At 48.1% G+C, this 24,913-nt stretch overlaps 1 protein-coding gene across 6 annotated transcripts in view; it reads right to left on the minus strand.

Annotated features, from left to right (window-relative positions):
- Window positions 1-1,170: 1,170 nt before the first annotated feature.
- Window positions 1,171-24,913, minus strand: part of rasgrf2b (Ras protein-specific guanine nucleotide-releasing factor 2b) — a 293,804-nt gene continuing 270,061 nt past the window's right edge. For 3 of the 6 annotated variants that reach the window (XM_038805382.1, XM_038805376.1, XM_038805379.1), the window contains 7 exons: window positions 22,405-22,489; window positions 17,695-17,892; window positions 11,925-12,004; window positions 5,967-6,084; window positions 3,701-3,936; window positions 3,511-3,579; window positions 1,171-2,348 (listed from right to left, as the gene is read on the minus strand). In XM_038805382.1, the coding sequence (XP_038661310.1) occupies window positions 3,525-3,579; window positions 3,701-3,936; window positions 5,967-6,084; window positions 11,925-12,004; window positions 17,695-17,892; window positions 22,405-22,489 (772 nt within the window). In that variant the 3' untranslated portion in view covers window positions 1,171-2,348; window positions 3,511-3,524. The remainder of the gene's footprint in view (window positions 2,349-3,510; window positions 3,580-3,700; window positions 3,937-5,966; window positions 6,085-11,924; window positions 12,005-17,694; window positions 17,893-22,404; window positions 22,490-24,913) is intronic. The other 3 variants (XM_038805380.1, XM_038805381.1, XM_038805378.1) reach the window with 2 other exon arrangements.

Raw genomic sequence — 24,913 nt, forward strand, 5'->3', positions numbered from 1 at the left:
GTAAAATACGGTGTGATGACATTGGGTTGGTAGTCCAAGGTCACCCCACCACATTGTCGCTGGACTAGTATTCCAGAGACCCAGTATCCCAGAGGATATGCTCTGGGGACCCGATTTCAAATCCCATCATGGCAGATAATGAAATTTGAATTCAATAAAAAATCAGGAATTAAAAGTCTAATTATGAAACCATTGCCAATTGTCATAAAACGTCTTCCCTTTTAGAGAAGGAAATCTGCCATCCTTACCTGGTCTGGCTTACATGCGACTACAAGTGACTCCAGATCACAGCAATGTTAAGCGCCCTCTGAAATGGCCTGGCAAGTCACACAGTTCAAGGGACATTAGGGATGGGCAATAAATGCTGGCCCAGCCAGCGAGCCACACACCCCTTGAATGAATTGAAACAAAATATGGCAGGTGAGTGCGTGCCAAAATTGGAAGTCTTTTAAAAAAGAAAACAATGAACAAGCTTGTTAAAAAGCCAATTGACCGCAATTTTTCATTACCCACTACATTTTCCACTAGTCTCATGGGATTTACATTGGGAGTGAGTTATACCAGGTATGAGAAGGTGGCACAAAGGCAGGTGAAAAGGCCTTTAAATTTGCCATGGTTGCATACAGCAGGAGTCTGCTGCTGGAGGTGGCAAGATTTGGCTGTAAGCAGATTTTATTTCTCAAGTTTTGATAGGTTGACATAACAACGAACAAGAGAATGGGAGGGAAGTGGGCCTTTAAAATGGTGGCTGGAACTGACTTCCGGTTCACATTCTAACAGCTCTCTCACCAGATGTCCCGCCCTCGATGCCTGATTGAGTGTACAGCCCTCCGATCCCAGCGCTAATTGGTTGGCATTCACACCGGCCGCCTGTTAATTGGCTCGCCGACACTTGATTCGACCTGCTGTAAAGACAGGGAGTAGGTCTCAAAAGGACAGCGCACTTCCCATTCCATCTCCCTTACCCCGCCATGACCCACAAAATCCAGCCCAATGTCATCCATTGTTCATTGAATCAATTCATTTTCAGAAAATCTTTTGAAATTTGATTTTTAGGAGTCGGTCTTGGTCAAAACCCTTAACATTAAGGATACGTGACTTTTTAAATTGTTCGAAAAATCATTTTCATGATTATCAAATAATAATTGTTTTCAGAAACATGTTGTGATATACTATTAAAATCATCAGAAGTTTATTATCGACCCGCTTCTTGCCTGTGGCAGAGTTAATTCTAGATTTCTGGAGAGGTTTTTAAGACTTCGAGTAGGAAAGCATAGCAAGCCCTATAACACAGTACTTAGCGCAACTCAATGATGTGATTAAATATCAGCATATATTAAAAACTTTCAATATTCCACATAGAAATTTACTACGCAACATTCCAGAATACATTACAACATACAAAGCCGAGGCCTGTTAAAGTATAGAAAAATGGCGATACCCTTAAATTACTATTTTAGGATTACTTGTTCATGAATGGTATCATGTGTGCAACAAAGCTGCAAAGTTACAGTAAGCTGATGTTTTTAAAGCTCATGCCATTCGAATTGTGCATCTTTTCACATTGATATCTTAACCTTTTCAACTCAAGTTTGAGGAGCAGTTTAAGCCACTAAGAATAGCAATGGCATTTGCCATCACTCACACTTTGCTCTGTGATACTCAACATTGCGTTCTCCATGGGTATTACTTGGGAATAGATTTCTCACAGAGATTTTGAAAATCCTTCCGTTTTCATGTCCCGTAGATCGACAGGTAACTCAGCACCCCTGTACCACACAAGCGTGATAAGCAAATGCCGACCCAACAACCAGTCAATCCGCTTGCTACTAAAATAGCTCCTAGGAAGAAAATAATTTGAGTCACGTTGTATGTTCAGGCTTCTAGATGAACATAGTTATCTCAATGCCTGCCACTTGTTGTGCACGCTATAACATCTTTGTTTTTAAAAATTTATAAATAATGACTTTCCTTTTGACTTCTCGCTTTTTCCATTCTGCAGAAATTATGCTCTTCTCATAATGTCAGGTTTTCTGGATACGAATGACTTTAACTTTCACCCCAAGCAGAAGTTCACCATCTTCCAATGTGTGATAGGCAGACAATCCTTCCTGTAAGGCTCCATCTTTCCTTTAGGAAAACTAACGCTCACATTTTTCCAGGGTAGATAAGTCACACTCCATGCAGCATGCCAAGTACACTCTGGGTTGTCATACTAAGCCGCTGAATCTTTGCAGCCACAAAAATGCTGGCTGTCATGCAGGGAGCCTAGGTTCAATTTTTAAGGAAAGCCCATACAGTGTATCTTCATCCATAATAATTGACTTGTCAAGTAAGTATTGAATGACCTACAACAGCAAGGAGGTAAATGTCAAAAATAGTAATGCAAAGAACAATTGTATGTGGCTATATTGTATTTCATTGAACAACCAATTTAAGTGTAATCAGTGCTTGAAGAAACAGACTGGATTATTGATGGCAGTGGGACATGAAGTAGACATATGTTTGGAAACTGCTGCTTTTGAGTGGATTTTATCATATTTCTAAACTTAAACATAAATTTCTTCAGCAATTTTTCATCACACAGCCTGCTTTATTAGTGCTGGTTATTATTAATAGTACTGCCAGATAACAAAACTGTCAGAATGTGGGTTGATGCTGCTCTTTAGAAGAGTAAGTTAAATCCAGTACATGGTACCCCGAATGTCAAATACACACTTCTTTAATTGTGAAAACCTGAGGGCAGCACGATGGCAAAGTGGTTCGCACTGCTGCCTATGGCGCCGAGGACCCGATTCGAATCTCGGCCCTGGGTCACTGTCCGTGCGGAGTTTGCACATTCTCCCCGTGTCTGTGTGGGTTTCACCTCCACATCCCAAAGATGTGCAGGGTAGGTAGATTGACCACACTAAATTGTCCCTTAATTGGGAAAAAAAAATAATTGGGTACTCTAAAATTTAAAAAAAAAATTGTGAAAACCTGAGAATACAGCAACAAAACCACACTCTTGAGTTAGCTTCCATAAAGCTTTATTATAGGTGGATTAGTGCTATGGGAGGATTGTCAACTGTAGTCCAATGGGTACAATTCACAAAATCATGAATGCAATATGCTCCTATCTACACATATAAATTGACACTGGTGTACAACCAGCCACTTGAAAATTAAATGGGGCCATTGGGGTGCTCCGCCCTCTGAACTGCCTGTCCTTTTTCGTGAAGAAGTCCACACGTTTTTTTCAGCATTCTTGTCGAAAATTGACAACTCGAACAATAGCTGTGCACCACCACACAAGGTTACTTAAAATGTTGTTAGCATAGTTGCATGCTGGTCAGACATGGTTAGGCACCTACCTCTGACATTTGATGCAATACATACAGTCCAGAACTGAACTATGATCTAAATGTGTCTCTCTGAAACTAGCAGTTGAATCATCTACAATCCAACAAAATCTAATTTGGCAACAAAATTTAAAACGGTACTGAAAATGGACAGTACACACAAGATTACCTTTGGTTGATGATCTATTCTGTATGGGGTTTGTTGGAATTGTCGTATCTCCCTGATAATATGTGATATCTAGATGAAAGAATTCAGTTATCAGTCACAATTATTTTTAATTAAGAAGAGCAAAAATAGAATATGTATTTTCTATCCTTATGTCCACAAATCAATATTTGTAAATAAGGTTGCAATATACCGCAGCGCAATGATCTTTGGCTGCAGGAGGTGAACTTTAGAGGAGCAAATGGTGATAAACTGTTCCCTCTCAAGAGCACACCAAGAACTAGACGGCACAAGTTCAAAATAATACTCAAAATGAATAGAAGTGATATAAAGAAAAAAAGATACAGCCAGAGGATGGTTGGAGTCTGGAATGAACTTCCTGAAAGGGTGGTGGAGGCAGGTTTGATCGAGGTATAATTGGATTACCATCTGAAAAAAAAGGATGTGCAAGGTTACGGGGATAAGGCAGAGGAGTGGGACAAGGTAGAATGCTCTTTCAGACATCCAGCAGAGACTTGATGGGCCAAATGGCGTCCTTCTCTACTGTCATGATTCTGTGATTCTGAGTGACAAAACGCATATGACTCACAGTAACAATGCAAGTTTTTTATCAGCACTTTTCCTGAAGATGTCTGGAATGAAGATCCTATCAGTAGAACCAATGTCTTGACAACACTATTAGGCATATACTTCTCAGCCATGTGCATAGATTTAGCATAATTATAGCAAGGACTTTCCATTAAATTTCTCCTTTTCAAGGAGAGAAATTTGTGTATATTTAACAAATTGGAGTTGCACCACAGGGATTTAAAGACTAAAAAAAATCTTCACCAATTTGGGTTTAAGGAGTTCTCCACTCCACCTTAAAAGAGGAAAAGATTTTAGCTTTGACAAAAGGTTATTTGGACTCGAAACGTTAGCTCTTTTCTCTCCCTACAGATGCTGCCACACCTACTGAGATTTTCCAGCATTTTCTCTTTGGTAAAAGATTTGAAGGATGGGACAGCTGTCGCTGATGCATGCTTGCAAGTCATGGCAGTCTACCCTGGTTATGTAAATCATTCATTCTGTATCAGGCAGCCTACCCTAGTTATGTAAATCACTCTGTCCCAGGCAGCCTGCCCTGGTTATGTAAATCACTCTCTCAGGCAGCCTACCCTGGTTATGTAAATCACTCTGTCCCAGGCAGTTTATACTGGTTATGTAAATCACTGTCTTAGGCAGCCTACCCTGGTTATGTAAATCACTCTGTCTCAGGCAGTCTATCCTGGTTATGTAAATCACTCTGTCCCAGGCAGCCTACCCTGGTTATGTAAATCACTCTCTCAGGCAGCCTACTCTGGTTATGTAAATCACTCTGTCTCAGGCAGTCTATCCTGGTTATGTAAATCACTCTGTCCCAGGCAGCCTACCCTGGTTATGTAAATCACTCTCTCAGGCAGCCTACCCTGGTTATGTAAATCACTCTGTCCCAGGCAGTCTATCCTGGTTATGTAAATCACTCTCTCAGGCAGCCTACCCTGGTTATGTAAATCACTCTGTCCCAGGCAGCCTACCCTGGTTATGTAAATCACTCTGTCTCAGGCAGTCTATCCTGGTTATGTAAATCACTCTCTCAGGCAGCCTACCCTGGTTATGTAAATCACTCTGTCCCAGGCAGCCTACCCTGGTTATGTAAATCACTCTGTCCCAGGCAGCCTACCCTGGTTATGTAAATCACTCTGTCCCAGGCAGTTTATACAGTACTGGTTATGTAAATCACTCTGTCTCAGGCAGTCTATCCTGGTTATGTAAATCACTCTGTCCCAGGCAGCTTACCCTGGTTATGTAAATCACTCTGTCCCAGGCAGCCTACCCTGGTTATGTAAATCACTCTGTCCCAGGCAGCCTACCCTGGTTATGTAAATCACTCTGTCTCAGGCAGCCTACCCTGGTTATGTAAATCACTCTGTCCCAGGCAGCCTACCCTGGTTATGTAAATCACTCTGTCCCAGACAGCCTACCCTAGTTATGTAAATCACTCTGTCTCAGGCAGTCTATCCTGGTTATGTAAATCACTCTGTCTCAGGCAGCCTACCCTGGTTATGTAAATCACTCTGTCCCAGACAGTCTACCCTAGTTATGTAAATCACTCTGTCCTGGCCAGTCTATCCTGGTTATGTGAATGACTTTGATGTATTCTTGGCCCTGATGGAAGATGGGTCAAACTCCACTTTGCCACATTTAGACCGGCATTTACCTGGCCCAGAAATTCCCAGGTAATTTTCTGAAGCTAAAGAACAAAGGTATTTCATACAAACGGGTTAATGTGCTATTACTAATATTGTGATCGGCAGTTATCAGTGAACTATTATGTCACCCATTTATGCTCTGCTGTGCATCTCCAAAATCGTCTAGACACTTCGTTGTTTTTTATGGAAGCAAAGTAGCCAACATCTCGTGACATAGACTTTACTCACCATTCTCATTTTGGAAAAGTTTACAAGACCTTCTTCAGTAAAATTTGGTGTACCCTCTTCTATAAATGCTAGATCAGTCAAATACATCCCAAGATAGGGAACACAGGGTGGATTACAACTGTAATGGAAGACAGGCAAAGGGTTAACATTTAATGGCTATCGTTAATTTATGTATATATCGATGCCATGTAATTTGATTAAATAGAGAAGCTCGTTTTAAAAGATGGACACAAGCAAGATTGCTCACAGGGTACATGACATATTTAAAGCATATTTTTAATGTCTGTAACATGACATATGGCTAATTAATATTCAAGTTCCAGTATAATAATTCAAACAGTGGCCGGAATTCTTCTGTCTTTGAGCTTCACTTTTCCCACTGACAGCGCAACCCTGCCAGTGGGTTTTGAGGCGGCGTGGGGTGGCTTCAACGGGAAATCCCAATGACAAGCGGCGGGGAAGATAGAATCCCGAAGCCAGTGATCGGCGCGCAGCCAAGAAACACGCGGCTGGCGGGGGGTGGGTGGGGGGGGGGGGGGGGGGCGCGCAGAGAAACCAGCCCAGAGTCTCAGAAGGTTGATTACTGCATTTCCAGCTTCAGCTTAGTCTTTGAAAATAAATTTGGAGGTAGCAGCTCACCAAAGAGAATAAAACACAAACTTCAAGAACACAATGAGAGGTCATGTCTGACCAACTTGATTGAATTTTTCAATGAGGTGACCGAGTGTGTAGATGAGGGAAATGTATTTGACGTGGTCTCCTTGGACTTCAGCAAGGCTTTTGATAAGGTCCCACATGGGAGACTGATAGTGAAGGTATGAGCCCTTGGGATCCAAGGCAATTTGGCAAATTGGATCCAGAGTTGGCAGGAAACAGAGAGTGATGGCCGAGTGGTGTTTTTCTGACTGGACATCTGTGTCCTGTGGGGTCCCACAGGGATCAGTGTTGAGGCCTTTGCTGTTTGTGGTTTATGTAAATGATTTAGATATGAATTTAGGACGTCAATAAGTTTGTGAATGATACAAAAATTGGTGGTGCGGTAAATAGTGAGGAGGATAGCCTTAGATTACAAGAAGATATTGACGGTCTGGTCAAATGGGCGGATCAATGACAAATGGAATTCAATCCAGATAAATGTGAGGTGATGCACTTGGACAGGACAACAAGGCAAGGAAATACATGATTAAGGGTAGGACCCTGGGAAGCACCAAGGATCAAAGGGGCATTGGTGTACATGTATAGTGGTCCCTTAAGGTAACAGGGCAGGTGGATACAGTGGCTAAGAGGGCAAATGGTATACTTGCCTTTATTAACCGAGGCATAGGGCGGTATTCTCCGCCAAGGCCAAAAATCGCGGAGGCCGTCGTGAACTCAACCGTGGTTCACGACGGCCTCGGGGCCCGCTCCCCGCACCTAATTCACCCCCACCCAGGGGGCTAGGAGCGGGCCCCCGTCGTTCCCGGCCGCGACCTCGGGCGCTTGAAATGACGTGCGAACGGCGCTTTTCATGATGTCATCCGCGCATGCGCGGGTTGCCGGTTCCAACCTGTGCATGCGCGGAAGACATCACCGCGCAGACGGCACGAACCCGCGCATGTGCGGTGCCGTCTTTCTCCATCGCCGCCCGGCAAGACGCTTGATCTTGCTGGGCGGCGGAGGGGAAAGAGTGCGTCCGTTTTGGATGCTGGCCCGATGATCGGTGGGCACCGATCGCGGGCCTGTCCCCTCCGGAGCACAGTCGCGGTGCTCCCGTCCAAATCGGGCCCCTAGATGCCCCAAACGGGCATCTGGCGCCCTTTCACGAATGCAGCGACCAGGTGTGGTTGCTGCCATGGTGAAACGGGCGTGAAGGGCCGGCCGCTCGGCCCATCGGGCTCGGAGATTCGCCGTTTGCTGTGAAAAACGGCGAGCACCGATTTTTCCAAGGGGGGGGGGGGGGGGGGGAGAATCGCGGGGGCGCCAGGGGGGGCGGACAAAATGTCGGGAAGCCCTCCTGCGATTCTCCCAGGCCGCGTGGGGAGCGGAGAATTCCGCCCATAGAGTTTAAAAGCTGAGAGGTTATCCTGGAACTGTGTAAAATGCCGGTTAGGCCACAGCTAGAGTATTGTGAGCAGTTCTGGAATCCACATTATAGGAGAGTTCACTGAAAGGGTGCAGAGGAGATTTACCAGGGTGTTCCTGGACTGGAGAGTTGTAGTTATGAAGAGAGATTGGATAGACTGAGGATGTTTTCCTTGGAGTAGAGGAAACTTTGAGGGGACCTGATTGAGATGTATAAAATTATGAGGGGTCTAGATAGAGTAGACAGGAACAAGCATTTCCCCTTGGTGGAGAGATCAATGACCAGGGGGCAAATATTTTAGGTAAGTGGCAGGAGGTTTAAAGAGGATGTGAGGAAAAACCTTTTCACCTCGAAGGTGGTGGGAATCTGGAACTCACTGTCTGATAGTGTGGTTGAGGCAGAGACCCCCATAACACTTTAAAGTATTTAGATATGCATTTGCAATGCCAAGGCCAAGTGCTGGAAAATGGGATTAGAATAGTTAGTTGGTTGTTTTTGACCGGTGCAGACTCGATGGGCCGTTTCTGTGCGGCAAACTTCTACGACTCTATGACTAAACCCATGAAAATGTTTTGCATCTACAACTATGTCAGAATGGCTGTATAGGTTTGATAATGCTGTCCCCTACATGTTACTCCTTAGTTCTCTGAAAGGGATTAAATCATGCTTTCCAGGCAGAAGCTTCCAATGACTTAGCAAAAGTATTGCATGTGTGAATCTAGTCATACGTATTGTCAGGCTATTTCGTCATAGATAACATCATAACCTCAGAGTAAGGGGTGGCCCATTTAAGACAGAAATTAGGAGGATTTTTTTCTCTTGCAAAGTGGTGAGTCTTTGGAATTCTGTACCACAGAAGGCTGTAGGGGCTGGATCATTAAGTATGTTCAAGGCAGAGATGGTTGTGTTTCTGGTAGGGGTCTCTGGTCCAGGTCTCCGGTAGAGGTTTCTGGTGGGGGTCAGGTGGGGGTGTCTGATTGAGGTCTTTTATGGGGGTCTCTAATGGGGGGGTCTCTGGTCTGGGGGTCTCTGATGGGGTTGTCTCTGGTGGGAGTCTTTGATGGGAGGTGGTGGGTCGTGAGAGGTGGTTGTCGGCTCATCCGGGATGGGGGGGTGACTCAGCAATTTCCACAGTAGGGGTTGGGAGGGAAGATGCCCCTACTTTTTGGGGCGAGAGGGGGAAATTTGTGTTGCGGGGGGGAGGGGGGCAAGCCACCGGGTCTCACTATCAAATGGCGGACCAACAGTGGGATTTGCGATCTCCAACACTCATAGATTTGCATGACAAGGGACACTGAATAGCTTCTGGGTGTCACTCCCAGCGCCAACGTGAAAGAGAAGCCATTCAGCTCTGGTGGGAGAACATAGGGCGGGATTGTTCGATTGCCAATGCCGAAATTGCTTACGCCTATTGGCTGCAGAATCCGTTTCTATGCTGGATTGGAGACAGCGCCGATCGTCAGATGCTCCGCCCCGTCAAAAAAGGCATACTCGAGGTGTACACTGCACGCCGTTGGTACGGCGTCAGGACATCACCTGAGGCCCTCCCCGATGCTCTGACCCCAATGGGCTGACTTCCCAATGGTACGGTCGCGTGTCCTTTCAATTTTCAGGGACCACACGTGGAAGGCTGCCGACCATGTCCAGCGCCCCCACAGTCAGGGGCGCTTCGGTGGGGGTTGGGGGACTGGTGGGGGGTGGTCTGGGAATGGCATGGGGAATTATAGGGGGGCACTATCTGGCAGGCTGGGTCCACCGGCACCGGCGCCATGTTGTACGGTGCAGTCGGCGCAGGCCACCGCCGTGCACGTGCATGGCCATGGACCCAGCTATTCTGCGTCTGTAACTGCAGGTAAACCCACTTGGCACGGCTGCTAGCCCCCCACCGGGTGGAGCATCAGTACGGGACAGTGCCGACTTTTTGCAAATTCGGAGATCCAGCCCATAGTCTCCCAAACGGAGGATCCAGCCCAAGAGTTTTCAGCAAAACAGAAAGCATCTTTTGTAGTGAATACATTTGAACCATAAATGTAATCTCATCTAAAACGCTGCTCTCTCTAACCTGCCTCTCACTAAGTTCCATTCATCCATTACTCCAATGCTCACTAATGGACCTCTCAGGCTAGCAACGTCTCAGTTTTTAAATTATCATCCTTGTGATTGATTCAGTCCTTCATCGAAGTAACCTCCTCTAGTCATAAAACCCTTTGAACACCCGAAGTATGAGCAGGAGTAGACCGTGTGGCTCATCAAGTCTGCTCCACCATTCAATACAATCATGGCTGATCTTGGACATCCACTCCATTTTCCTGCCTGTTTCCCATGATTCCCTGAGAGACCAAAAATCTGTCCATCCCAGCCTTAAAAGTAGTCAACAAAGGACAATCCACAACCCTCCAGGGTAGAGGATTCCGAAGGTTCCAAACCATTTGAGTGCAGAAATTTCTCCTCATCTCAGCCCTAAATGATTGACCCTTTATCCTGAGAGTGTGTCTCCTTGTTTTAGGTTCCCATCGAGCAGAAACAAACCCTCAGCGTCTACCCTATCAAACCTCTTCAGAACTTTGCAGGCTTCAACGAGATCATCTTTCATTCTTCTAATTTCCAGAGAATATTAGCCCAATTTTCTGAGCCTTTCATCATTGGACAATCCCTTCATCTCAGTGACCAATCTAGTGATCCTTCTCTGGTACCGCCTCCAATGAGAGTGTATTCTTTCTTAAATATGGAGACCAAAACTGCACACAGTTATCCAGATGTGGTCTCACCACAATTACAGTAAGACTTATTTATTCTTGGACTCAAATTCGCTCACAATAAAGGCCAACATGCCATTTGCTTTCCTAATTGCTTGTTGCACCTGCATGCTGACTTTCTGCATGTCTTGTGCTAGTGCTCTTTGAACACCAACACTCAAAAGTTTCACAACTTTACAGTAGGAAAGTTCTCTGTCAGTGAACAATATCACCCTCAATGCTCTTACATTGGTTAATTCCATGCCTCTGCAGTGCATCTACTCTCAGTGTCCATAGCTGAGATCAGACAGGGAACTTGTGAAGAATTCTGCTAATCTGAGATACATTATACTATATTCTGGCATGGTCCTCGATATCAATGGACTCTAGCCATGGTACTTGGTTACTGGAGAGACTCTGGTATCTGCTTAACGCATGTTATTGGTGTCATATCTAAACAGGTTACAGAGTAGGCATATTGCTCCGAGGCATGTTGTTCCAACTTCTCTTTCTTGAGTTTAACACATGACTGACTTATGTCAGCAGTACATCATCATCTAATCATACATTAGCAAAGCCTATCTGTTAACCCTTTATACTACATGCGCCTTTGGATGGTTCACTTTATCACAACTTATCTTACTGAATTGTATGCCTTTAGGAAAATAAAAAAGAAAGGTTTTTGCGTTTATATAGGGCTTATTATTACCTTGTCGGAACATTTCAAAGTGGTTCACATAACCATTTACCTGTGATGTAGGCAAATATAACGGATTCTGTTCATTAATTGTTGGGGAATGGTGGGAGCTAATCACTGGGTTTCAAGAGAGGGAAGTTGTTTTATCAAGGAAAGCTTAATAGACTGTAATAACTTAGTTGTTGCAGACTGAGACATAAAGATTGTCCCCAACGATGTGCAGGTTAGGTGAATTGACCATGCTAAATTGCTGTAGTGTCCAAAAAAGATTAGGTGGGGTTACTGGGTTACGGTGGAAGTAGGGCTTAGCTGGGGTGTCCTTTCCAAGGGCCGGTGCAGACTCGATGGGTCAAACGGCCTCCTTCTGCGCTGTAAATTCTATGATTCTATAAATATCTAAAAAGTAAGTTCAGCAATTGCTGACATTTATTCTACAGACTCAGGCACCTCAAGGCAAAACTAACTTTTTCAATGTTTCTCTGAGATTCTTAAATCTTCCTTCGGATGAGATGATTTTCTGGAGTTTGTCCATTTGTGCTTTGGTCTAAAACAAATGAGACCACAATTATTTTTTTTTAAATCACAATTTAAAATACTAACAAGTAGTAAAACAACACCACGAGATGAACATACTTGAGTGATACAATGATATAATACAAACTATACGCTATATAGTACCCAGTTTTAAATTCTGATTTTGTCTACAGCAAATTATTACTTTAAAACTTTAATGGGGACTCACCAGAACAGGCCATGAACAAATTATGTGACAGTTTTACAAGTTCCTTAGCCCAAAACCAACATTCACATTTATTTAAAGGTGATTAGCAGGTTGGACACAGTACGCCCTTTCCGATGTTCCGCTCCTCTCAGGTGGATGTCTCGCGAGTGTGCAAAATATTTACAAGCATGCACTGGCCGCCATTGTTGCAGAGGAGGAGCAGAAAAAAACATTAAAAAACCATTGAAAACTCTCTGGCTTACTGAGGGATGCCGGCTGCAGTAGGTGTGTTAAATGGAGCGCTTAAAAACAGCTCCAGCATCCAGGCTCTTTACCGCTAACTCCAGACCCCAGCGGTTAGAACACCTGCTGGACCGGGAATTGATCGGAATTCGAGGCAGCACAGGGCTAGCCCATCAGCATGTCCTGAGTTGCTCCACAAATAGCGCCCCCAATGGGAATGCAAACCGCACACAGCAACGGAGAATTTCGCCCAATACCTGAGCTTTCCTGGTCAGCACAGCTCACCGATACAGGGACGGCAAGGTGGCACAGTGGTTAGCATTGCTGCCTCACAGCGCCATTTCAACCTCAGGTCACTGTCTGTGTGGAGTTTGCACGTTCTCCCTCTGTCTGCGTGAGATTCCTCTGGATCCTCCAGTTTCCTCTCACAGTCCAAAGGTGTGCAGGTTTGGTGGATTGGTCAGGCTTAAATTGCCTTCAGGATAGGGTTACAGGGTGAGGATTGGACCTAGGTAGCGTGGTCTTTTGAACTGTCGGTGCAGACTCAATGGGCTGAATAGCCACTTTCTGCACTGTAGGGATTCTATGATTCTATAATCAGGCATTGAGGTTCATTATTATCGTGCCTTTAACGTAGACTTGGAATTTTTCTTGCATGTCTAGTTAAATCTAGAGTCAGTAAACTCATCAGGATTCATAGAGAAGTGCTCTGTTGGGAGATCAATAGGCCTATGGAAAATCCTGAAGGGACTCTGGAGTTACCAAACAGAGTTACCAAAAGAGAGGAATTCCTGACATCGGGCTCAATTCAGGTCATGTGCGCACATGGTCAGGAAGTCATGGGGATTTTGCTGACTGCAGCCAATTGAAAATTGGCAGGCAGGGAAAAGACAGGGAGAACATGCAAACTCCGCACGTACAGTGACGCAAGCCGGGAATCGAACACGGGTACCTGGCGCTGTGAAGCAACAGTGATAGCCACCGGGCTACCATGCTGCCCATGTCACCCCAGTTTGGAGCATATACATTGACCAGCACCACCGGGCACCTGTCAACCAGCGCCGGCCCTAGGGTTGCTGGCGCCCCGGGCAAGCTGAACTTCGGCGCCCTTCGGGGGGGGGGGGGGGGGGCGGGACCGGGGGGGGGGCCGGGCGGGCCGGGGGGGGGCCGAGGGGGGGCGGGGCCGGGGGCGGGGGCGGGGGGGCCGAGGGGGGCGGGGCCGAGGAGGGGGGGGCGAGGAGGGGGGGGGCCGAGCCCGAGGCGGGGGGGGGCCGAGCCCGAGGCGGGGGGGGGGGGGCGGCGGGCCGGAGGCGGGGTGGGCGGGCCGGAGGCGGGGTGGGCGGGCCCGAGGCGGGGTGGGCGGGCCCGGGGCGGGCCCAAGGCGAGCCGGAGGCGAGGGGGGCGGGCCCGAGGCGCGGGGGCATGGCCGAGGGGGGGGGGGGTCGGAGGGGGCCGCCCTGGGGGAGGGCGGCCACCGCGCATGCGCATTTGGCACCGGCCCAACTGCGCATGCGCGGGACCCGAGTCTGGCGCCCCCTAGCACATGGCGCCCCGGGCGACTGCCCGAGTTGCCGGTGCCTTGGGCCGGCCCTGCTGTCAACAACCCTCTCACCTTAACATGTCTCCCATTCTGATCAGTCAAAATCTTAGCCGCCGAAAATGCTACCTCCTTATAATCCTGGGCCCTGGCCCTACTGTCAAAATCTGAATGAAACACTTGCCCCACCCAGCCCTTCTGCAACCGTAACTGATCTTTAACCCACAAATGGGTCTCCTGTAATAGCACCACATCAGCCTTCAAACCCCTGAGGTGCACAAACACCCTATGATCTTTTTACCGGTCTGCTGAATCCCCTTACATTCCATTTGACTAGCCAAATGAGGTGTTGTTTACCGCCTCCCATATCAGGGTCAGCCATTCCAAACCCTATGAGGCATTCCAGCAACCACTCAAGGAGAGCCGACACCAGGCTCACCCAAAATGGCCACCAAATCCCCAAACATGACAAAAGAACATCCCCAGTCACTGTCAGAAAACTAATCCACTCCTCTCCTCCTCTCTCACCAGCTCACACCATCAACACTAACATCACCAACACCACCCCCACCCAGCCTAGCCAGCATCGACCAGCGTCTCCCCTCCTCTCCCCCAAACCCCATCCAACACGAAAACAAAACCCCAAAGCTCAACCTTAAAAGCCCCCCCCACCATATGAGCTGCATATTCCTTCCCTTCACTCATGTTAACTAACAACCTTAGGTAGCTGGATGGCCAGCCCCCAGAGTACCATTTATCCAAACTCCCAAATACCAACAAGCCCCTCGCCCAAAACCAGCTTTATTATCTCCAAAGGATGTGGAGATGCCGGCATTGGACTGGGGTGAGCACAGTAAGAATTCTTACAACACCAGGTTAAAGTCCAACAGGTTTGTTTCAAACACTAGCTTTCGGAGCACTGCTCCTTCCTCAGGTGAATGAAGAGGTATGTTCCAGAAACATATATATAGACAAATTCAAAGGTGCCAGACAATGCTTAGAATGCGAGCATTTGCAGGTAATTCAGTCTTTACAGATCCAGAGACAGGGGTAACCCCAGGTTAAAGAGGGGTGAATTATCTCAAGCCAGGACAGTTGGTAGGATTTTGCAAGTCCAGGCCAGATGGTGGGGGGTGGATGTAATGCGACATGAATCCCAGGTCCCGGTTGAGGCCGCACTCATGTGTGCAGAACTTGGCTATAAGTTTCTGCTTGGCGATTCTGCGTTGTCGCGCGTCCTGAAGGCCGCCTTGGAGAACGCTTACCCGGAGATCAGAGGCTGAATGCCCTTGACTGCTGAAGTGTTCCCCGACTGGAAGGGAATATTCTTGCCTGGTGATTGTCGCGCGATGTCCGTTCATTCGATGTTGCAGCACCTGCATGGTCTCGCCAATGTACCACGCTTTGGGACATCCTTTCCTGCAGCGTATGAGGTAGACAACGTTGGCCGAGTCGCACGAGTATGTACCGCGTACCTGGTGGGTGGTGTTCTCACGTGTAATAGTGGTATCCATGTCGATGATCTGGCACGTCTTGCAGAGATTGCCATGGCAGGGTTGTGTGGTGTCGTGGTCGCTGTTCTGAAGGCTGGGTAGTTTGCTGCAAACAATGGTTTGTTTGCGGTTGCGCGGTTGTTTGAAGGCAAGTAGTGGGGTTGTGGGGATGATCTTTGCAAGATGTTCATCTTCATCAATGACGTGTTGAAGGCTGTGAAGAAGAAATCGTAGTTTCTCCGCTCCTTGAAAGTACTGTGGAGTGTGTAATGACAGGGTTAGTGAGGTGATTATGGGGTTTACTGAAAGGTCACCAAGGCCACATCAAGAAGAGTAAATAATTTCCAGGGGTGTTTAGCAGCATCTCAGGAGAAATGTACACTTCAGAATGAGTCTTGCGTGGCTCTGCCTATAGACATTGGTCCTGAACATCCATCACCCCCATGGTTTGAAACTCCTGCAGCACAGACTCATCAGAAGAGGTGGCGTAATCACTGCAGCCATCATGTGGTACTTGTCTCTGCAAAGCCAGGTTTTGCAGAGCAAACTATACCACCATGCTATGCAAGACCTTAAATGGGCATACTGCAAGAGCCCCCCCCAGATGTATCTCGGCATCTGAACCTCATTTTCCAAAGACCTATGGTCTGTTCAATGGTTACCCTTCTAGTCACATGCAGCAGCTGCACATGACCTGTCTCCATATTGTGGTTCCACACAGATGTAATCAGCCATCTCTTCAGTCAATCCCCTTCATCATGCAGTATCCATTCACAAAGGTGTTTGGATAGCATGAAAAGCCGAGACATCTTGGGACTGCTTCAAGATGTATGAGTCATGGCAGCTTCCCAGACATATTGCACACATCTGCAGGATCCTTCTGCAATGGACACAGATTAATTGAATGCTCGGTGAGTCGAACAGCCACAGTTCCCATGCCGGCGTTGGCACGTAGCCTGAAAATCGGTGAATCCAGCCCCTGATGTTTTGCCCTGTCCCCTGATATATGATATCGGTCATCTGCTTGTTGGGCCACTGATTGGGGAATGCCACAGATAGCTCCAGATGATTTTTAAGCACAAAAGTGAATTGCTCCAGCCACCTTCACCGCTACAGGACTGATGACCAATATAACTCATTGGCCCAAACTCATCCTCCAGCATTTCTGGGTCAGAGACGCTGCTGCCCTAACATGAAGCAAAGCCTCTGTAACACATTCAGCTGGGTAGCGCCTTCAGCGAATATTAGCCTGCCTTCTTGACCCTGTGCACCTTCCTGATCTACACCCCTTCATTCCCTGCTGCATCTCTGGCTGTAGCACAGGAACACAAGAAATATCCCGCTTTATGTAGCTGAGTGAATTTCACTCTCACTCTCTTCCTCATAGGAGGAGTCACACTCAGAATGTATATGGCCCACCAAGAATTGGAGTCCTCAAAGCTCAAAGCCTCTCCATTTCCTAATGCAGGCTGAGAGCCCCTTCTACAAGCGTGCCCCCTCTCGCTGTGCAATCCCTCAGAATTTTCACATTTGATGGAAAGAATCTCACCTTGCCTATTTAAAAACACTACTGTCAATGGCTTCCACCTCCAGCCACCACGCACTGGCCGATGAGCTCTTGCATCCTGTTAGCTGGTGAGCCACAGATGCTCTGTCCCACGTGCAACATTAACATTTTAAAAACACTTCAAAATCGCCGACAATTAGCTGCTTCACGGCCTCTTGGAAACTTGCCCGGTGGAAGGGTTCTGTTTGATGTGGTCTCCCTCCATTTTACTGCCACAATCTCCCCCCACCCCCACCCCCCACAACCCAACCACAAACCCGTCTCCAAAGGACAATAAAAGTCTGCCCTTTTGTATTCAGACTCCTGTAAGGGGATCCTGATGCGTGCTAGGGATATGAATTGTAAGATCTATACTAAACCCTGACCTTTGCTAATTTTATATTTAATTTGTGTCCACTTATATCTAAAAATCACAGTTCAGCAAACCCCAGATGTATTTGCTGTATTCCTTTTTGCCCAGTCATGGATATTTGTCTACTATTTAACAATAGGATTTCTGTCATTGTTTAGATAAATTTGAGGGACATGAACAGGATGGAATAAATATGATACCTGGAAATTAATGCTTTCAATGATTACTTATTTTCTTTTGTTTTGAACAGAAGGAGAAGCATTTTGACAATCAAGTGCCTCAGGACCTTGCACAGAAACACATGATGTTTGACCCCCGTACCTGTTTGGAAACCTTTGCCCAGGTTTTCTTCAGTCTGTAGATTGCACTTCTATTCAGCGCGGACATGATCTCAAGGACTCCATTGTAGTTGTGCATGCATCGGCAGACATCTCCCACTGCTATCCATTTCTCAATGGAAATTGTGCGTGAACTGACATCAGCATGCATCATGATTTGAGAAGCGACAAGGTTACTCATCTGAAAGGGAAATGATTATGAAAGGGGACTGGGTTCTGTTGATGATCATTGAGAGAAAGAATAGCAGATAGGAGGAAATAATTACACCAGCAGTAATTTAATAAAGGGTATAGATCTCTCTAAGGAAAAGCCCGACATTAAATTACATCCTTGAAATAATTTCCCTGTATTAGTCATAATTCAACATTTATACTAGTTACTGGCTTTGTTAGCCTCCCCATTTTATTTGCCATGCTATGTCTGGATATTGTACAAGATAAGGAAGTCAGCCAAACATGTTGTTGATAAAATAATTGTAGGTTATTTTTAGCATGCTTCCTGCATCTTGCTGACGGGTAGTTTTTATTATTATGAAATCTAGATAAAAAGCGAGGACCAATAGTGCCGAACCTGGTCAAGGGTTAAGACTATCAGGACAGACAAAAAATCAATCTTGGGTGAAACTAAGTTCTGCGTTCTAAAAGGTCACAGGAGGTAAAGATGAGGGAAGTTGGGGAAAGAATGAGTTTGAAAACAAGATGGTGTGACAAGCTCTTTAGAAAACTAAAGGTTTCTGGGCGGGATTTTCCATTGGCTGATACCAAAATCGCGGATGCGATTGGGCAGAGAATAGGTTCCAAAGCGGAAATCATGGCGAGTGCCACTTTGACGCCAAATCGCAATTCTCCGTCACCTCGACAGCGGCGTCAATGCGGTCCAGAATGCACATACAGTAAACACCATTTATGTGTCATTAGCAGGCCTGACACAATATTCTCTGGGTCCTCAGGGATTCTCCGCCTCCGATGGGCCAAGTTCCCAATGACGAGGTTCCCGTGTGCTTTTAAAACTTGGTGTCGTGGCTGATGAGGGAGAGAGAGGAGGTAGGACATGGAGAGGCGAGACTGTGGGCTGCCGGTCTGGACACTGGCCGGGCTGACTGGGGAGGGGGGGGGGGGGGGGGGGGGGGCTGCTAGGCCAGGGGAGAGGACGGTGACGAGGGAACAGGCTGAGTGGCCAGGGTGCCATCCCATGGGACTGGGGACGTGTCCGGTCATGGACCGCCATTACCGTGGCCTGCGAGGCAGCCATCTTACTGCACACCCCACTGACCACCCACATTGTCCCCTGGTTCTGCAGAGTGACACCAGCCATGTGGGTGCCCCTATTTCCCCACCCCCCACCACCTCCACACCCAACCCTACGGCATACACCTCCCAACCCAGCCACAACCCGCCGGCGGCCTACCCGGGGCAACGGCCACAGTAGCCCCTATGGGGTCTGGGTGGGGGCCGCGGAGCTTACCGCTGGTTTGGGAAGCAGGGACGGGTGCCAGGACCAGAGCCCCACATGGTAGGAGGGGACCTGCGAGGGCAGAGCCCGCAGTGCCAACCAGGGCCACCGTTTGGCTGTTGGGCCTGGTACGCACCATGCTGACTTGTCGACCTTTCATCCCCTGCAGACAATGGATATTGGAATTCATGCAGTAATGGCGGCCTTCTTGCTAGTCGCCGCAGCCCTGGGGGAATCCACGGAGTCCTTCCAGGCGTCGAGCGGGGACTTGTCCAGGATCTCACTGACCTCGGTGCACAGGTGCAACCTGTGAGGATAACAACCTGCTCTGCAATGTACTCTGGTGCTCCGTATCGTTTGACAACATCTGACACCTGCCCACAGTAGCACTTTCCATCTGGGTGATCCCTGCATACGAGCTGGCCATTCCATCACACGGTCCCATCGAATCCCTGGGGTGACGGTGGTGGGGAGCCCAGGCCACCACAACGTCCGCCCATCACCTCCCCTCTTTCTGGCCAGTCCAGACTAGGCCACTCCTCATACCCATCTGACAGAGCACCGAGGCAGGTTGTAACAGTGTGAACAGGTGTTTAATGTGCTAACATATATACAGATTTGTACCCTAGCCCCTATAGCTAAACTGTGCCCTGCACCCATTCCAACTTAACTAGCGTCTAATTTTCTGGTCTTACGGGCCTTAATGCTATGTCTTGGTGGTTCCCCAGACGGTATAGCAGGAGTGGAGGCGGTCTAATGTGATTCCCGCCCTGCAACGTCGGTCCCCTTTGGCAGCTGTCTTCTGGGGCGACTTAGGCCTAGATGGGCCAGGCTGCTGCTCGGGCGTCCCAGGTGACATGGTGCCGTCCTGTTCTGCTCACTGCCCGCCAGATGCACCAGGGACATTTTTGGGGAAAATGCAGTGAACAACTGATTTGCAGCTTCCATGAAATAAGAAAGGAAAATAAATTTCCATCAGTCATAGAAACCCTACAGTGCAGAAAGAGGCCATTCGGCCCATCGAGGCTGCACTGACCCTCCAAAAGAGCACTCTACCTGGGCCCACTTCCCTGCCCTGCCGTGTAGCCCCACCTCATCTTTGGACACCAAGGGATAATTTATTCCAGCCAATCCACGTAACATGTACATCTTCGGACTGTGGGAGGAAACCGGAGCACCTGGAGGAAACCCATGCAGACACGGGGAGAGCATACAAACTCCACACAGACAGTCACCCAAGGTCGGAATCGAATCCGGGTCCCTGGCAGTGCTAACCACTGTGCTGCAATCTCACCCAGTCAGTTACAGCAATAAAATGAACGTTAACAGAAGCAATGGTTACTCATTTTGATTCCAGCCGAATCCATGATCATTTATTTTTCAATTCTATACTTACAATATTTCAAACTCTCCTGTGAGTTTTTGTGATAAAATAATAAATAAAAGCAAGCAGTAGGGCAACCATATAATGATGCGAAGGGTGCCATGACTGCAGACAAATTATCCCAAATATTTTGCATTCAGTACTGGTCTCCACAAACAGGGACCAGACAGAACAACACTTGTGGGAGTTTCTCAGGGGTTGGGAAACCTGCAAATACCTGCCCTCTGGGCAGGGTGGCATCCTGGAACTGCTGGTACCACATGGGCCCCCTCACACTGCCAGCCTGGCACTGCCAGCTGGCAGGAGCACTGCACCAACCCATTTAAAATAAATTGGATAACACTGTGAAGAAAATGGTGGAGTCAGGAATTGCACAATTGTTACCCATGAGCATAATTTGAGGATTTATCGGCTGAATCTGCCAGGTCCCATGGGCACACTTTCGGAGACAGGGATGCCAGGACAAATAGGGGAAGATATGCAGAAGCTTCTGCACACATTCGCACATCCGGGATTCTTATCCAGGGATGGGCTTGAAACCAGATTGGCTTCCCATTCCACAGAGCTGGACAGCCAACTAATTAAAATGTGTCCCCACCTGCGGAGGGTGGGGTGGGCAGTGGTGTGTCGGGGGGTGGGGGTGGGGAGATTGTGGGAGGTAGGCATGTCCACAGGCCAGCAGCACAATCAAGGCAGCCAGCCATTGGCAGGCCATTGTTCCATCAGAACAGGGCCTCCATGTCCTAATGCTTGGCCTGTGGGGATTAAAGGCTGTCGCCCCATCTGCTACTCGTTCTGTGATATAGTGCGCGCCTCCAAGTTGAAGCATGCTCATGCTCCCCTCCGTACTTCAGCAGCGGCCACCTCTCCCAGTGGGCCTGCCAGTCTCACATCGCTATCTGCCCTATTGAAAAGGCGAGGGTGGAGTAAGACACTAAGGAAGCCGCACCCTGGAGGTTGAACCAGCAGACTGGCACTCTGTCAACATGGGTGGGCTCAGATTTTCCATCTGGGCCCAATGTCGGAGTTCTGACAACCACGCTAAACTTCAGCCCTATGTATTTCTAATGAGTTCTTACAATCTCCTGAGTCTTCCTCTGTGGCGCTAACAATTATACTCAAAGCCGAGAGAATAGTACAATAGAGGCTTTATTGCTGTACGATGTTGTCCCTCCATCCGCAACTGTAGACTGAGGGTCTGAGCAGCTCTCATACATATTTATACACAAGCTCCCTGTGGGCGGAGCTAGCCGGCAGGGGCTGACCGGAGGAACCTGTATTACAGGTACAGGCATACATTCCCCTACTGCAGTACACATAACTACAGTGGTTATCTCACCACATCCTCATTATTTATTTCCGAGGTAACGACTTGTCTGTTAATTGACAATGCAAGGCGCTGCTCGTCTTGTGTTGGTTGGAGGAGACAGGATTGTGCAGTACTATTAAACCAGCACAATCACAGCGATATACTCCAGATCTCCCTGAAGGGCTACCACTTATTTTGCCAAATGTGTTTTGAAACACATAACTGACAAAATAACTGGATAATAAATATCTACTATCAATTAAAAGTCAGACTGATGGAAATAAAAATTCAAATTTCATGTAAAAATGTTTTGTGGGAGACAACAAATATTTTGGGTTTAATAATTGTAGGGTTTTTCGCTGTTAAAAGCTAAAACACTATTAGGAAAAATAGAAATGTATTTCAATCTTACTAAACTATTGTTACAGAAAATACTGAAAAATATCACATTCAACATTTGCATCTTGTATATCTGTCCCTTTATCCCACATCAGTTCTAGAATTGAAATGAAACATGTAAAAAATATGGACATCTATAGTTACTTACATCATTAAAGTGCTGGCTCGTCTTCATGATGTATGGCGTCCGTTCATTTTTATCAAGTTTCATCCATCCCTGACCAAGGAACTCCCTGAAAGAAAGCTTTCAATTTACTCAGGCTGCTCATGCAGCATTTTTTCTCTCTCGCAAGTCTGTATTCATTGTGTGCATGTGGCCTTTACAACATTGGATCGACCTTCTATCAATGCTGCCCTGCGGGGACTTAGCGCACAAAAGTTTAACGTTGTCAATGGTATTTTATCAACGTGCAGAGTACAGCACAGCAGTCAAATGGTAGACAGTACCATCACATCACCTCCATACACGTACAAATAAAATTTGTAAATATAAACTAAAACAAATTTATGGTGAAAAGTGCCACAGACTTTTGTACTCCAGCAGATAACGCTGAGTATCTTCGTTCAAAACTGACATAAAGAACAGACAGGCTTATGAAATAGGAGCAGAAGGAGGCCATTCAGCCCCTCGATGCCTGCTCTGCCATTCAAAAAGATAATGAAAGATCTGTTTGTGTTTTGCATTCCTCATTCTCAATTCCCATCTACCCCGATAACCTTTGATCCCCTCATAGTGCAAGGGACCCAAGTTCGATTCTGATCTTGGGAGACTGTGTGGAGTTTACACATTCACCCCGTGTCTGTGAGGGGTTCCACTGGATGCTCTGGTTTCCTCCACAGTCCCGAGATGTGTAGGTTAGGTGCCTTGGCCATGTTACGTTGCCACTTAGTAGGGTGGCACTGTGGCACAGTGGTTAGCGTCGCTGCCTCACGGCGCTGAGGACCCGGTTCGATCCCAGCCCCGGGTCACTGTCCGTGTGGAGTTTGCACATTCTCCCCATGTCTGCGTGGACCTCATCCCCACAACTCAAAGATGTGCAGAGTAGGTGGATTGGCCATGCTAAATTGCTCCTTAATTGGAAAAAAAAGAATTGGATACTCAAAATTTATCAAAATTAAATAAATAATTTGCCCCTTACTGTCCAAAGATGTGTAGGTGAGGTTGCAAGTATAGGGCGGGGCAGTGGGCCTACGTAGAATGCTCTTTCAGAGGGTCGGTGCAGACTCGATCGGCTGAATAGCCTCCTTTTGTAATGTAGGAATTCTATACCTCCTCTGAACTGCCTCCAATGCATTTGCATCCTTCTTTAATTAAGGAGACCAATACTGCACATGGTATTCAAAATGTGCTCTCACCAATGCCCAATGCAACGGCGCCGAGGAGGGAAAGACTGCCCCCACGGCACAGGCCCGCCGGCAGATCGGTGGGCCCCGATCACGGGCCAGGCCACCATGCCCCCCCCCTCCCCCCCCGGGGGCCAGATCCCTCTGCGCCCCCCAAGGACTGCGCAGGCCGCCCGCAGAGCCAGGACCTGGTGTTAATGGATAAGGCGGTGTGGCAGTTGAGGAGGGCGAAGGGGGCAGTCTATGAGCATGAGGAGAAGGCCAGCAGACTGTTGGCCTGCCTGTTCAGGCAACAGGTGGCATCCCGGGAAATCATGCAGATATGGAAGAGGGAGGTGAGTTAGTTTAGGCCTCAGAGAAGGTTAATAGAGTGGTTGAAACAAAAACTTATACATCTCAGAACCTCCGGAGGACAATTCAGGCATGGTTGATTTTTTAGAGAGATTGGAGTATTCCAAGGGTGGAGAAGGAGGATCAGGAGGGATTGGAGGAGCCACTGGGGCAGAGTAAATTAGGAAGACAATTGGGAATATGCAGACCAGGGCCGGGATTCTCCCCTACCTGGCGGTGCGGGGGGTCCCGGCGAGACGGAGTGGCGTGAATCACACCGGCGTCGGGCCTCCCCAAAGGTGCGGAATTCTCCGCACCTTTAGGGGCTAGGTCCGCGCCGGAGTGGTTCCCGCTCCTCCTGCCGGCGCGAACGGCCTTTGGCGCCCCGCCAGCCGGTGAAGGCCTTCACCGGCTGGCGGAAGTCCGCGCATGCGCTGGAGCGTCAACGGCTGCTGGCGTCATACCGGCGCATGCGCAGGGGAGGGGATCTCTTTCGCCCCCGCCATGGTGAAGGCCATGGCAGGGGCGGAAGAAAAAGAGTGCCCCCACGGCACAGGCCCGCCCGCCGATCGGTGGGCCCCGATCGCGGGCCAGGCCACTGTGGGGGCACCCCCCTTGGCCAGATCCCCCCACGCCCCCACCCCCCAGGACCCTGGAGCCCGCCCGCACCGCCAACCCCGCCAGTACCAGAGGTGGTTTAAATGACGCCGGCGGGTAAGGCCTGTCAGCGGCGGGACTTCGGCCCATCGCAGGCCGGAGAGTCACCGCGGGGGGCCCGCCGACGGCGCGGCGCAATTCCCACCCCCGCCCCCCCAGGGGGTCGGAGAATTCCGCCCCGGGAAGGCACTGGGGCCGGATGCGTTCCCGGTGATGTTTTATAAAATGTTCGCAGACAGGTTTGTCCCGTTGCTGAAGGAAGCATTTGAGAATGAGGTGGCTTGGGCAGTGGTCCCAGGAACACTGAGTCAAGCCTCCATTTCACT

Source organism: Scyliorhinus canicula, chromosome 8 (genome assembly GCF_902713615.1).
Source record: "Scyliorhinus canicula chromosome 8, sScyCan1.1, whole genome shotgun sequence".
In the NCBI taxonomy this organism is placed as follows: Eukaryota; Metazoa; Chordata; class Chondrichthyes; order Carcharhiniformes; family Scyliorhinidae; genus Scyliorhinus; species Scyliorhinus canicula.